Here is a 13,140-nt window from a genome sequence, read left to right as displayed (position 1 = left end):
TTGGCCGAGGAGCCCAAAAGCACCCACTTCTTGATGGACATGGGGACTGGAGGAGGTAGAAGGAGAGGCCCAAGAGTGGAAAGGTTCTGGGTCAAAATGGATTCTAGGACCTCAGCCGAGGCCCCCAACAGGAGGCCTGGATGCAGTGCCCTGTGTGGCCGCGGCCTGAGATCCCGGCACAGCTCCCTCCAGTATGAAGTGCCCAGGCTGTGCCCCGGGCCCGGTGTGGGGGCAGCTTCCCACAGGCCTGCCAAGCAAGGCCCTGTAACGGCCTGTGTTCTGGAGCCAACTCCCAGAGCAGACAAGGAAGGCCTGGATCGACTCCCGGGCACTGATAAGGAAGGGTGGTGACCAGGGACAGGGAAAGGGGCAGCCAGGTCACCCTGAGGTTCAGCTGGGGCTGTGCCAGACGCTGAGCTGAGCGGAGAGGTGCTTTGCTGAGTCAGGCTCCCACTCGCCTCCTGCAAGACTGGGTGCAAACAGCCCGGGCCCACTCAGAGGGCCCACAGCCCACGCTGGTGTGCCCGGGGGGACTTCCTGCTGGGTCACCTTCAGACCCTGAGCAGTGGCCCACGCTTTGTCCCGGGACGTCAGTGACCCCTGGGGACAGTCATGTGTGGCAGCAGGAGGCCTTGCTGGGGGACACCATCTGGCGCTGGGGGGGCCAGGAAGGCTGGATGGAGGGGCCAGAGCAGGACCTGGAAGGCAGTGGGCAGCAGGGGGAGGCAAGGTTTCTGCAGGGTGGTGGCTTGAGCAGAAGGTGCAGGGGCTCCGGGCAGAGAGCGCCAGCTCACAGGGGAGACACAGGCCTGGGAGCACCGGGCAGAAGCCCCCACTGCCTTCGCCGCTGTGTGATTTTTCTGACTCCAGGCAGGAGGGGCAGGTGCAATCAGAGCTCGGCCCGGTGGATGCCCTTGGGGTCACGGGCAGCCCTGCAGGTGCCACTCGTGCGCGGGGGCATGCGGTGCCCAGGGGAACGCCCCCCACCCCGAGTTTCTGTGAGGGGCCTTCCTCTGATACGCTCGCTGCTACCAGGGGTCCCACCACCACCCCTTTAACCTCTGTCTGCTAACGGTGACTTCTTTCTATATTTTTGTGTGTCCTCAACAAGCAAGAAGATCCTTTTACACTTTACAATTTAAGTTTGTATTACAAAGCGTGTCTGTGTTAACAGACTTTTCTACTCCTCAAGCCCCCCAAACAGATTCTGATCCCGTGGGGATGCGGTGAGGCCCCTGTTCTCCCGGGCGTGGCCGGGGGTCTAGACGCGGACTGCCAGCGCACCTGCCCAGAGCGAGCCCGCGGCGCCATGGACACAGGCAGCAGAGCTCAGCCCCCGGTGGCCATCAGCGCCCCCTCCATCCCCCAGGGCGGCAAGGCCAGACCCAGACAGCAGGAGTGGGACGTGCTCTTCGCCCCATGCCTGATCCCAGATCTCTCTTCCAGCTGAAGATGATTTTGATAAAATGCTGTGACATCTCTAACGAGGTCCGTCCAATGGAAGTTGCGGAACCTTGGGTGGACTGCCTATTAGAAGAGTATTTCATGCAGGTAAGTGTCCCACACCCACCAGCCCCCCCGGCCACTCAGCTTAACGCCTTTACGGGCTCCGTGTTGGAAAGGCGACGGGTGTACCCAGGGGGACTAGTGGAGTGGGTCACAGACAATCCCTCCAGCCTCCAGGAAGCCCTCACAGCAGGTGCACATCCAAGATGAACGGGTACAACCTGACACAGGGAAGACAGGGGCAGCGTGGGAAAGCGAGCGCTGAAACCCACCGCCCGTGACCAGTGCACAGCTGGTAGGGCGGACGAGTCGGGCAAACGGCCTCAAAGAGAAGCAGCAGAGGCAGGAGGGGCCCCCAGGGGCGGGTGAGACCACGCAGGTCAGCCGACGCTCAGAGAACCCAGCGTGGGGAGGATGCTGGCAGGCCAGTGAGGTGGGCCCCAGGAGGAGGCTGGGGTCCTGCAGGCCACCTCTGCCTCGGAGCCGGCCGCGCCTGTCCCTGCGCCCTGTCCTCACGGCCGGCCCCGCACACCCTCTGAACGCTCCGGTGGCCACAGAAGACACCGCTCCATCCCTGTCGCTACCTCCACCCCTACGGCAGAGCGGTCTGGTTGGGTGAGGCACAGGAACGTGCCCCGTGCCCTCAGAGTCCCCAGAATCCACGGATATTTCTAACGTTGCGGCCCACTGCATCCCCCAGAGCGACCGCGAGAAGTCCGAGGGCCTTCCCGTGGCCCCTTTCATGGACCGGGACAAAGTGACCAAAGCCACAGCCCAAATTGGGTTCATCAAGTTTGTCTTGATCCCGATGTTCGAAACGGTGACCAAGGTGAGTGACTGTCACCACGTGCTGAAGATGCCGCATTGAGAGACACACACGTGTGTGCACGCACAGGTTCACATGCGCGCCCCTGTGCGGTGTGAGGTGGGACCCAAGGGCCCTCCGCCAGCATCCCCGGAGCCCTCACCCTCTCGCCTCCCCATCTCACCCCTCCCAGCCTTCCGGTCTCCGTGCCCCCTGGAGCCGCCCCAGGCTCTCCACTCCAGGGCACCTCTGCCTTCAGAAGAACCTCCTAACCTGCCCCACTCTACCGGGCACAGGGCCATCCCCAGGCTGATTTCAGCAAGGAGACCATCCCTGCCTCTCTCCTGAACCTTCCATGGCTCCCCATGCCCCCAACACAGGGAGGGCTGCCCCCCTCGTTGCACGCAGTCCTCCGCCGTCCTGGGCATGCCTGTCTTACAGGACGGCCCTCAGCTCCTGGTCCTCGCCTTTCTTCACGCCTCCACCTCTGAGGGCACCCGTTCAGCTGGCCTCGGCCCCATGGCACCAGCCAGCCTTCCGGAACCACCTCGGCGCGTCCTCCCGTTAACCCCATTTGTTGCTGCTTCTCTGGGGACTCGCCTCCCTGTACATTCCTTGCACAGACTTCCGGCCTTTGTCACGGCCAGCGGGTGCAGGGGCGCAGGACTGCCACGTGGGCCCTGCCCTCCCCCTGCAGCAGGACCGGGCTGTGACGGGGAAGCGTGGAAGGCATGGGGGGCATTACAGGGCCGAGAGCTGCATGCGCAGGGTCCCCCGGGGCGGGGATGACAGGGTGGCCAAGGCCATGCCACCAGAACCGTCTGGTTCCTCCAGCCACGGGGCTGTCAGGAGACTAGAGACAAGGCTGGCGTCTGGACAACAGACATTCAGGGACAGGCAGGCGGAAGGCAGGGCCGTGTGAAGTGAGGACAGAAACAGAGCGGGACCCGGAGGTGGGCGGGTGGCAGGTGTTGGGCCTGCGGGTCTCCAGGAGCTGCTGACCAGATGGCCTCAGGACGGGGGTCACCGGGGACCCCGCTGCAAGTGGCGGCCCAGGGGCTCCGAGGACACTTGCTGTGTGGTCCCCTGGCCCCCCGGTTTCCCAGACGCTTGCCGCCGCTTCGAGAATGATGGACCGTGAACCTGTCTGTCTCTCCCAGCTCTTCCCTGTGGTGGAGGAAATCATGCTCCAGCCCCTCTGGGAATCCAGAGATCGTTACGAGGAACTGAAGCAAATGGATGACGCCCTGAGAGAGGTAACAGGTGCCACATGGGGAAGGTGGTCATCCTTGTGGTGCTCGGCGGGAGGGCCCTCTGCACCAGAGTTCATTTCCATTCCCCTGAAATCCAGACCTTGGCAAACCAGGGTACCTTTACTCTCCGTGAAACCAAACTGCCCCTGATGCTCTGCACCCCTTGGAGGGGTCATGTCATCCCCAGTCCTTGTGCTGTAATCGGATGCTCCAGGGTCTCTCCACGTTTCAGACCCCCTCAGAGCAGCACCCCAGCCCCATGTGCGTCCCTGTCCTCCTCCTGGCCCTGGGGCTGACCTTGCTCAGGGACAGGGCAGTAGGACACGTTGCTCCCTGCAGGACGGAAGCCACCACCCGCATCCCGGAGCTCACACATGGTGGCTCGGCCCACTTAGGGTCAGGGAGCCCAGGCCTGGCTCTAGGTTGCTGTGAGGCCTGGTACTATGTCCAGGGAAGGTCCAGTTCACATGCTCAGAGCCAGGGTAGAGGCGTTCTGCACAGCCTGTGAGCGGGTCTGGCCACGCCAGGGCCTTGGTGTGTGTACCTCTCTGCTTCAGGGACCCCTGCCCCCGGAGACCACACAGACACCCCCCCCCACCTGATAGCCAGTCACCTGGAGTGGGCCTGGCCTCGGCCGCGCCACACACCCCACACCCCATACTGTCTCTACCCCTCCTTCAGTCAGGGCTCCCCAGTTATGGTGCCCCCCAGCCTTGCCGCTGGGAACCCCCATGCCCCACTGAGCGCCAGGTGGTCTCCCAGGTGTGCTGTGTTGCTCTCGTCCCCCCAAACTGCCGTGTGTACAACACCAGGCACGTCATCGGCACTCTGGAGCTGCCTACTGGTCGATGGGCGTTCCAGACCCGCAGCCAGTTCCGCTAGTCGGATCCCTCTACCAGAAGGTCACTGAGAGGTCCTGAGCCTCCAAAGCCTACAAGCAAATGGTACAGAGAGCGATGTCCGAGCAGATGTCCCTGGCGGGCCCCCCAGCAGGATTGCTAAAGCACCTTGGCATTCCTGGGCCCCCCGAGAGCCATTGCTATAAAGGTCCCAGGCCTGGCCACCCAGCGGGGGCCATTCGGACCCCCAGGATGCTTTCCTACCCCCAGAAAGGACAGACCCACAGGCTCCGTGCTCACCCCCGCCAGTCCACTGGGCTCTGCAGCCCGGACGAGCTAGCAGTCCAAGCTCGGGACTGTGGCCGAGACGGGGAGGCCTCCCGTAGTGGGGAAGGTGGTGGGCACGCAGACTGCTGCGGACATCCGTCTCCATGACACATTAGCATTTCACTCAACGGGAAGCTCTTTAGCAGATAAGCAGGGACTCACGGGCTCCTGGAACCTGACTATCCCCTACTCTGTCCTGCTTACAGAAGACGGAGAGCCTGACATCCGGGCACACAGACCCGCAGAGAGAGGGAAGCCGAGATGTGAGGAAAAGTGAAGATAATGCCATCCTGAACTGACGTCTCTACGCATATGGTAATTCAGACAAAACGGGGCGGCAGTGAAGATCTGTGGGGGCTGCGGGGAGGACATAAGGAGGGGAGGGCAGAAAATCCGAATGGCTGATGGTTTTGGAGTAAGTGAGACTTTGATTCCTTGCCTGTAATTCATAGAATTTAGCTCTGAAGGAAGGGGGACATGCTTTGGCTGATAGCACAAGATCGGTCACGAGCCTACGGGCCACTTACAAGCACGTTGTGACAGCTTCCCAGAAATGCGGTATCACTCACACGGCTGTGAGCGTTTTCCACGCACTTGACAGTAGCTGCTCGTGTGGTCCGTGTGAAAGGCAAACCAGCACCTTCGGTCTGAAGGATCACTGGAGAGATTCTCAGTTACACAGCGTGCCAGGCGCAGGGCGTGGGACGTGAGGTCTGATTTTGTGCAGAGGAGTAGCGACAGGCGCGGGCACCCAACAGGCCCAGCTTAGCTCAGGACCAGCTGAGTGACCCGCCCAAGTGTCTCAACCTCTCTGAGCCTCAGAGCCTGAATCTCTCCACTAGCGGGAATAATACCATTACTATTGTTGTTTTGTCCGTTAAACGAGCAGGACACCGGGACACCCCAGGTGCTTGTAACGTTGGTGTTTCGTTTTTCAGGCACATCCTATTTTTTAATGGTTCAGAAGAGGGATCGAGATTGTTTTATTTGGCCTAAATGTGTTCAACAGTGTTGCGGTTTTTAAGCATCGTCTGCACGTCATCCTGTGACGTCTGACAGCATCCGCATATTTTCAGTCCCCACAGAAGCTTTCTCCTCTTCCTTTTCCAAGCAGACGGAGCCTGAAGACGGCAGGACAGTCTCGGGCCGCGGTTCTGGACCAGGCTGGCGGAGCCGGAGCCTCGTGGGAGACGACCGTGCAGGGAAAAGTTGACTCTGAGCGCCTACTCCGCCAAGACTGCGTTTTCTAAGAACTGTTTTGTTCACGATACAAAAAAAAAAAAAAAAAAAGGAATTCATGATGCTGTACAGAATTTTTATTTTTAAACTGTCTTTTAAATAATATATTCTTATACAGAAACGGGTACTGTACTTTTTCTTTGGTAGTGCTGTGTATCCCGGGGCTGCTTCTGAGAGTCCCCAGAGTCCCCCCAGCTCTCCCGCAGAGACAAGGAACTGTGCTTTTCCCGCAGATGTATCTTAGAACAGTTTTCCAGTGTGATGTGATGCTCCATCCCGTGTAAATTCAAATTAAATCTCAGGCAGTGCCCAGAGCGTGTCCTGTTTGTGAGCATCGAGGGGATGTTGGTGGCTATGCGTGGGGAGGCATGGGGCCGGAGGCCGCTTGGTCAGACATGGTTGTGAACACACCACCAGGCTGGTGCCCGTTTACAGGGAGGTGGGCATTGAACACCTCAAACCGCCATACTTAGCACGTTTGAGGGTCTCCGGGGAGGGGAGCTGTCCCTTCTTCCTGCCTTTGTTTTGGGGTAAGCATTGGGGACACATTCGGGGTGGCCCTGTGCCCATAAAGGGAGACCCGACCCCTGCTGGTGGGCAGTCAAGCACTGAGGGGCAGCACACACCCGAGCCCTCCCCCAACGCCCCGCGTGTGTTCAGACCCCTCGATGCTTCCCGGGCCGTGCACACCTCCTCGGTCCCCTCTCTGCACGGAAGAGGCTCTGCTCTGAAGAAGTCTGTAAAAGCCGCCGCATAATCTGCGCTCTGTGGGCATTTCATCTGGTGTTGATTAGTGTCCATGCATTCATTCCCTCTCGGCGAATTCCAGAACTCTACTTTCCATCCCTGAATAATTCATTTTCTGCTGCAACATTTTCCATCACTTCTTGATTCCAGTTCAGTATGAACGGCAGCTTCGGTGACACCGAACTCAGCAGGCGTCCAGATGGCGATGCACTTCGGCCCACACGCCGCCCCGCACGCGAGGTTTGTGACCTGCTCCCCCAGCGAAAAAGCTCTCTGACCAGTACCTCCCACCTGCTGAGTTATGCTGAATGCCCACCTCGCCACGCTCTGCCCCTTGTCGAACTTCACACAGCGATGACTGAATTCAGTGCTTGTGCACACACACACACAACCACACTCACATGCATGTGTATGCACGTGCACACGTCCATGCACATAGACACACAATCATGTACACATGTGTACACACACACACTCATAAACCCACTCTAACACACTGTCTGCATTACGGGGCTGAGGTCATACCAAGTCCTGGAACAGGGAAATCAACAGCTCGGAAGAAGGAGTCTGTAGGGAGAGCACCTCTGTGACAGTCCCCACCCTTGTGTGGCAGCCTGGTTTCCATCAGTGGAGACCTCACAAACTGGCACGAGAGCATCAGCCTCCCGCAAAATGCTTCCTCCAACCTTCTGCCTCCAGAATGCTTACGTACTGGGGTCATTCACACCCCATTAGCTGAGCCCATGGGGGTGACGCAGCCCCAGCCTGAGTCACCCTCCATATGGACACGGCCCCTCCCTTTACCGCCAGCCAGCCTCTGTCACACGGACGGGGGCCCTGTCACCCAGCTCAGCCTGCTCACCCACAGCCTGGAACAGCCCTGCCCTGGGAGACTGCACACACGGGGGCTAGGTCAGTGACGGCAGCAGCACTGGAGGCTGGGGGGTAAGATGTGGCCAAGTGCCAAGTCAGCGTGAAGGATAAAATGTCCAGAGCTGCGCTGCCCATCGAAGGACACACACAACGCCCTGCGCTTTCCAGAACTTGATGGAGCCGGCTGATGCCACAGTCCCGCAGGACCGCACCTTCCTGCAAACCAGCCACGCCTCCGTCACTCTGTGTTCACCCGGGGGGACGAGAACATGCTATTCTCCATTGTTTTTCTCCCCCCAGATTTCTAGCAATTGAAGGAGTGATGCATGTGTCAAAAACTGGACCCGAGAGACCCCACACATCTCGCTCCTAATGTCATGCACCAGCCAGGCACTGGAGAGGTGCTGCTTTGGGACGCAGCCCCCCCCGTTTCTCCCCCTGCCGAGCAGAAGGCCAGCACAGCCTCCAGCACTGACCTCGAGAGTGAGGAGACACAAAAGGAGAAGGCCTGTCACTCTCACCTGGGACGGGGACCCCAGGGCCCGACGCCTCCACACTGCCTGTCCTGTCTGACCACAGGCACCTGCTGCAGCTTCCTCCCGCCATACCATCCAAAGCCAACGTGACAGTCCCTTGCTGGCATCTTTAACCAAATCACATCGGAAAATCAATTCCACGTGATGCTTGAATGAACACTAAACATACAAGATACTTAATCTCCAATCAACAGCCACTGGCGTCCAATGGCCTCTGGTACAGAGGAGGAACCGCTCCACATGGCCGGGGGCCACGGAGCTGCCCCCCCGCGTCCCCCCCCAGGAAATGCCCGACTCCGTTCTCGCTCCACAGGCAGCTGCGGGTCCCACCGCGGGAAGGGCTGACGAGGGCCAATGTGTCGGGCTGATGCGCTAGACAAGAGGCTCTGCTCTGGCTCACTGCTTTTCCAATATCACCATAGGAGAGTTTTTAAAGTTTAAATCACAAGAATTTAACTGTAGTCTCTCTAAGGGGCGGATAAAATTGTCGTTCTGGATTTGGGGGGCTATTTTCGATCAGTAGGTAGGAGGAGCCGGGTGAGGACGTTAGGGACTCACACAGCGCCCCCCGTGTCCTCAGCAAGTTTTCCCAGCCTCGCCGCCGGCCCTGTGTCCTGTTGGCTGATGAATGCAGCGAGCCAGGTGAAGATCTGATGACGCAGCATCCACATCGGGGCCTCGGTGTGACGGAGGTCCCACAGCCAGGACAGGTGGTGGGCTTGTGAGGCTGGGGGGTGCGGACAGGGCCACCAGGTGGTGCATCGAGACAGGGGCAAGGCGGGGCCTGGGCGGCAGGCCTTCTGAAATGTGTCTGTGCAGAATGGCCACATGCAGAGGCCAGAGGCCAGTGAGGGAGACACCCCGTGTCATCAGGAAGAGAGGGAGGTGGGGTCCGAGGGGCCACTGAGGTGGTCACTTGTGACAACAAGGGGGGTGTCCACCTGTGGTCACCACCAACTGAGCTTGACCAGTGGTGACCCAGCCCTGTTGTGTGCTAGCCTTCCCTGGCTTAGACACACAGGAGGAAGCCTGGCTCCCAGTGAAGTCCCAACAGCCCAGAAGCTGGGCTGGGGTGACTCAAGCTGTTCATAGACAGACGCCCTACACAAAACGATCTCCCAGGACCGCACGCACCTCAGGGGCAGCACTGGTGATGTACGTACTAGGAACTCAGACACTGGCCGATTGAATGAATGAGTCTGTGTGGTCACTAACCTACAGAATCATGTAAGAGGGGAAAAAATCACACTGCAAAATGTGTGCGCGCGCTCACGGTGGGGGACAGGGATACTCTTGCAGCTGTGCGTAGTCGTGTGAGGCTGCATGTGCGCGCACATTTATAAGCATATGTGTGCCTATTATGCACCTGGCCTTGCTCCCAGCTGAGAAAGGACGTTGAAAAGATGGAAAGATGCGAGTTTTCATGCCTGGCTTGGTTTGCAGACCCAATGCACAAGGAACCTTTGGGCTGCATTAAGGGGAAAGGGACAGGTGTGGGGGAGAGGGACGCGGCAGCCAGATGGCGCAAGAAAGTATCCTGCAGCATCCAGAGACTAGTCATGGCAGGGAGAACTCTGGACTGATTTCGGCTGCTTTCCTTGAAAGTTATTTTACAGAAAACTCAAAATGCATTGGGCGTGCCAACTGGAACGTAACAGAAGGCCATAGAAGCAAATGTGGCTGGCTGACCGGCCTGCGTGTTCGCGGGGCTGCCGGCGGAGGCCCAGAGTCGCCCGTTGAACAACTGATGTGCGTCCGCCGGGTGCTGGTCGACCCACAGGAAGTGGCCGGCCACACACACTCAGCGGCCACCACTCTGGAAACGCCCACTTGCCGCCGGCTGGATACGTGCCGCGTGCCGACCACGGTTTCCCGGTTGGAAGGAATCACACAGAACTGTTCCTTCTGTTTATGTATCGCCCACCCACCTCGGACAGGCCCGTCCACCCTGAATGGAAACCCGGGGAGGCCTGCCAAGCCAGCCCCCGCCTTCGGCAGCCCGGCCGCCAACATCCAGCCGGGACTGCTCCTTCCCTCCTGTGCTGGTCCAGCATCTGCGGTCTCCAGGGAGGGTCATCCAGAGGCCACCTGTTCTGCAAAGAGCCTGGCAAGACTGCGCTTGAACCCTCCCGGGCTTCTCTACTGACGGCCTGCGAGCACCCCCCGCTTTCTGCATGAGTGTCGTGTGGCGGCCACCAACATAAACTACAGAGATTCTGTCACGGTTCGGGAGGCCAAAGGCCCAAAACCAAGGTGTGGGCCGGGCTGCACTCTGGATCCTTCCTCTCCTCTTCCTGATTCTGGTGGCTACCAGCGGTCCTTGGCAGTCCTGGGCTTGTGGCTGCATCGCCCCAATCTCTGCCTCTGCGGTCACGTGGCCTCCTCCCTGCGTGTCTGTGTCCAAATGTCCTTCTGCTGTGGGGACACCAGTCACTGGATCCAGGTCCAGCTTACCTCCGGGCGATCTCATCCTAACTTTATTATAGCTGCAAAGACCCTATTTCCAAACAAGTTCACATTCACAGGTGCAAGTGGTCATGATCTTTTGGGGGGACACAGTTCAACCCCCTACAACACCCCCCCTGGTCAGCTTTCCCATCTCTCTCTGCCTCTTCCATTGTGTGGTTACACACACGCGTGCTGAGCGCTTGGCATGATGTCTGGCTCTCAGCTCTGCATCAGCAGCAGGTACCCCCAGCAGCCTGCCTCTCTCCCCAAGGGTGGAAGCATCAATGTCCCATGGCCATTACTGACGTGCACCCCCTGTCCTGGGCAGGGTCATGGCTCAGCTCTCTGGGATGTTTTCTCTCGGCAGGTCTTCCTCAAACAAGCCAGGCTCTGAGGGAGGCAGAGGGCAGGTACCCGTGAGGTGGGAGATCAGCAGACTTGGGCCAGCAGGGTCTCTCTGGGAGGCCCAGAGGGACTCCCAGGGCACAGGTGGCAGAAAGGAGTCAGAAGGGAAGGTTGACAGGAAGGTACAGACCCAGGAAGACACAGTGTGACCATCTGCTCAGGCAAACTCAAACCTGCATGTTTGCTGCCTTCCCGCATCTGGCTGAATGGGGAGTGTCTCAGTTAGCTCCTGCTGCGTAACAAACCACCCTGAGACTTAGCAACTTCAAACAACGTTGCTTATTACTTCTCATGGGTTTGCAGGTTGACTGGGCACTCTTGGTCTGACCCTGCTCAGCTGGAGCTGGTTGGTCTAAATGGTGTTGGCCATGTGTCTGGAGTTGTTTGATGTCAGCTGTGTGCATATCTGTCACCGTGCGGCAGACTAACGTGGTTCCTGCTCATGGTGGCAAAGTGGTCCCAGCGGCAGGAGAGCATAAGCCCGAATGCTCAAGCACTTGTCATGCCTTGGCATGCACGCAGCTATTACATTATATCCCACTGGCCACAGCAAATCACTTGGTCAAGTCCAGACTTAAGGGGGGCAGGGACAGACTTCACGACAGAGGGACATGCATTTTGCCATCTATCGGAGTGAGGAAGCCCACGGTCTAAACACACCACTGGCAGCCTTGCCCCAGGGTCCTCTGGCTGCCCGTTTTAACCCCCTCCTCTACCCACGCGATTTCAGGAGTGAAGGCACACCGCAAACCCCCATGAGCAGCAGCCAAAAAGTTACTTTGACATTCTGTTGCTGTGATCTTCCAACTCCCATTGAAGAGGTTCAACTTAGAAGCTCTTGAAAGCTTCTGTGTGGTCCTTGGAGGGCTGCCCAGACATGCCTCGTGGTCTCTGTTATCAGCTTTCCCACCAGCTCTGGGCAGCGTCTGCCCCAGCCATGGGATGTCAGGGACAGCATTACACCAACTTGCAGAGCCAAGTCGAGCAGGCAAAAGGCACTTTTCTTACCTCTGGTTTTGTCTCACCAGATTCTATGCATGGTGACTCACGGTGCCAAGCCATCAGAGGTACCTAATATAACAAAGAATTTTAACCATTGACCTTGCAGCAAAAGCATTCTAAAAATGAGTGCAAGGTTTTATTCTGAGCCTCTGAGTGCTCACAGAGAGTGTCATATTTGGTCTTTCCAGCAGTGGGAGACCAGGGTCACTCAATTTTCTGAGATGTTCAGAGGAGGTTGGAGTTTTCAGGCAACTCTGAGGAAGGTGGATACCACTGCGGCCAAACGGCGTGTGTTTCAAGGGCATTTTCATTTCATTGAAAAATGTTCAGGGCGCCTGGGTGGCTCAGTTGGTTAAGCGACTGCCTTCGGCTCAGGTCATGATCCTGGAGTCCCGGGATCGAGTCCCGCATCGGGCTCCCTGCTCAGCAGGGAGTCTGCTTCTCCCTCTGACCCTCCCCCCTCTCATGCTCTCTGTATCTCATTCTCTCTCTCAAATAAATAAAATCTTTAAAAAAAAAAAAAAAAAAACATTGGAAAAAAAAAAAAGAAAAATGTTCATTAAGTAATGCTGGATTGGGGCACCTGGGTGGCACAGTCGGTTAAGTGTCCGACTCTTGGTTTCGGCTTAGGTCATGGTCTCAGGGTCAGGCTCCGTGCTCAGCATGGAGTCTGTTTCAGATTCTCTCTCCCTCTCCCTCTGTCCCTCCCACTCGTGCTCTCTCTTCTCTCTCAAATAAATAAGTCTTAACAAAAATAATAATGCTACGTTGGGCAAAGTGGATACAAAATGGTTTGTATAGTCTGTTTAATCAGAAGATACAACCATGAGCAATATTATATTTTGATGGGGTAGCTTGGCCAATGGCCTGAGGGTCAGAGGTTGGACCAGCTCACAGATGAGAGGTCGCAAATGCTGGAGCTCAGCCCCTGTGCACGGCGCCTGGACCAGGCAAAGAAGACATGGCTCCACACCTCCAATCAGGTGATGATAAGATTTTTCTTTATGCTTATTGTCCGGGAAACCCCACCCCCAGAAAGGTAAAGGCAGCCATACTTTGGGGTCATTCACAGCCCTGGCTAGGCCCTGGGCCCTCTGAAGTCCTGATGCTTCTCACTGGGACTGAGGACGCCTGGAAACAAGAAGTAAAGGCAGGCCGTG

At 57.9% G+C, this 13,140-nt stretch overlaps 1 protein-coding gene across 8 annotated transcripts in view; it reads left to right on the top strand.

Moving 5' to 3' along the window:
- The window catches only part of PDE9A (phosphodiesterase 9A), a 90,708-nt gene extending 84,374 nt beyond the window's left edge, over positions 1 to 6,334 (top strand). For 3 of the 8 annotated variants that reach the window (XM_036094382.2, XM_036094388.2, XM_036094385.2), the window contains 5 exons: positions 1,447 to 1,551; positions 2,207 to 2,335; positions 3,472 to 3,567; positions 4,937 to 5,045; positions 5,842 to 6,330. In XM_036094382.2, coding sequence (XP_035950275.1) covers positions 1,447 to 1,551; positions 2,207 to 2,335; positions 3,472 to 3,567; positions 4,937 to 5,029 — 423 coding nt within the window. In that variant the 3' untranslated portion in view covers positions 5,030 to 5,045; positions 5,842 to 6,330. Of the gene's footprint in view, positions 1 to 1,446; positions 1,552 to 2,206; positions 2,336 to 3,471; positions 3,575 to 4,936; positions 5,046 to 5,841 lie in introns of all 8 variants that reach the window. The other 5 variants (XM_078070283.1, XM_078070237.1, XM_036094384.2 and 2 more) reach the window with 5 other exon arrangements.
- Positions 6,335 to 13,140: the final 6,806 nt, after the last annotated feature.

This window comes from Halichoerus grypus, chromosome 1, assembly GCF_964656455.1.
Source record: "Halichoerus grypus chromosome 1, mHalGry1.hap1.1, whole genome shotgun sequence".
Classification (NCBI taxonomy): domain Eukaryota; kingdom Metazoa; phylum Chordata; class Mammalia; order Carnivora; family Phocidae; genus Halichoerus; species Halichoerus grypus.
This window is presented reverse-complemented; position numbering and strand designations above follow the sequence as displayed.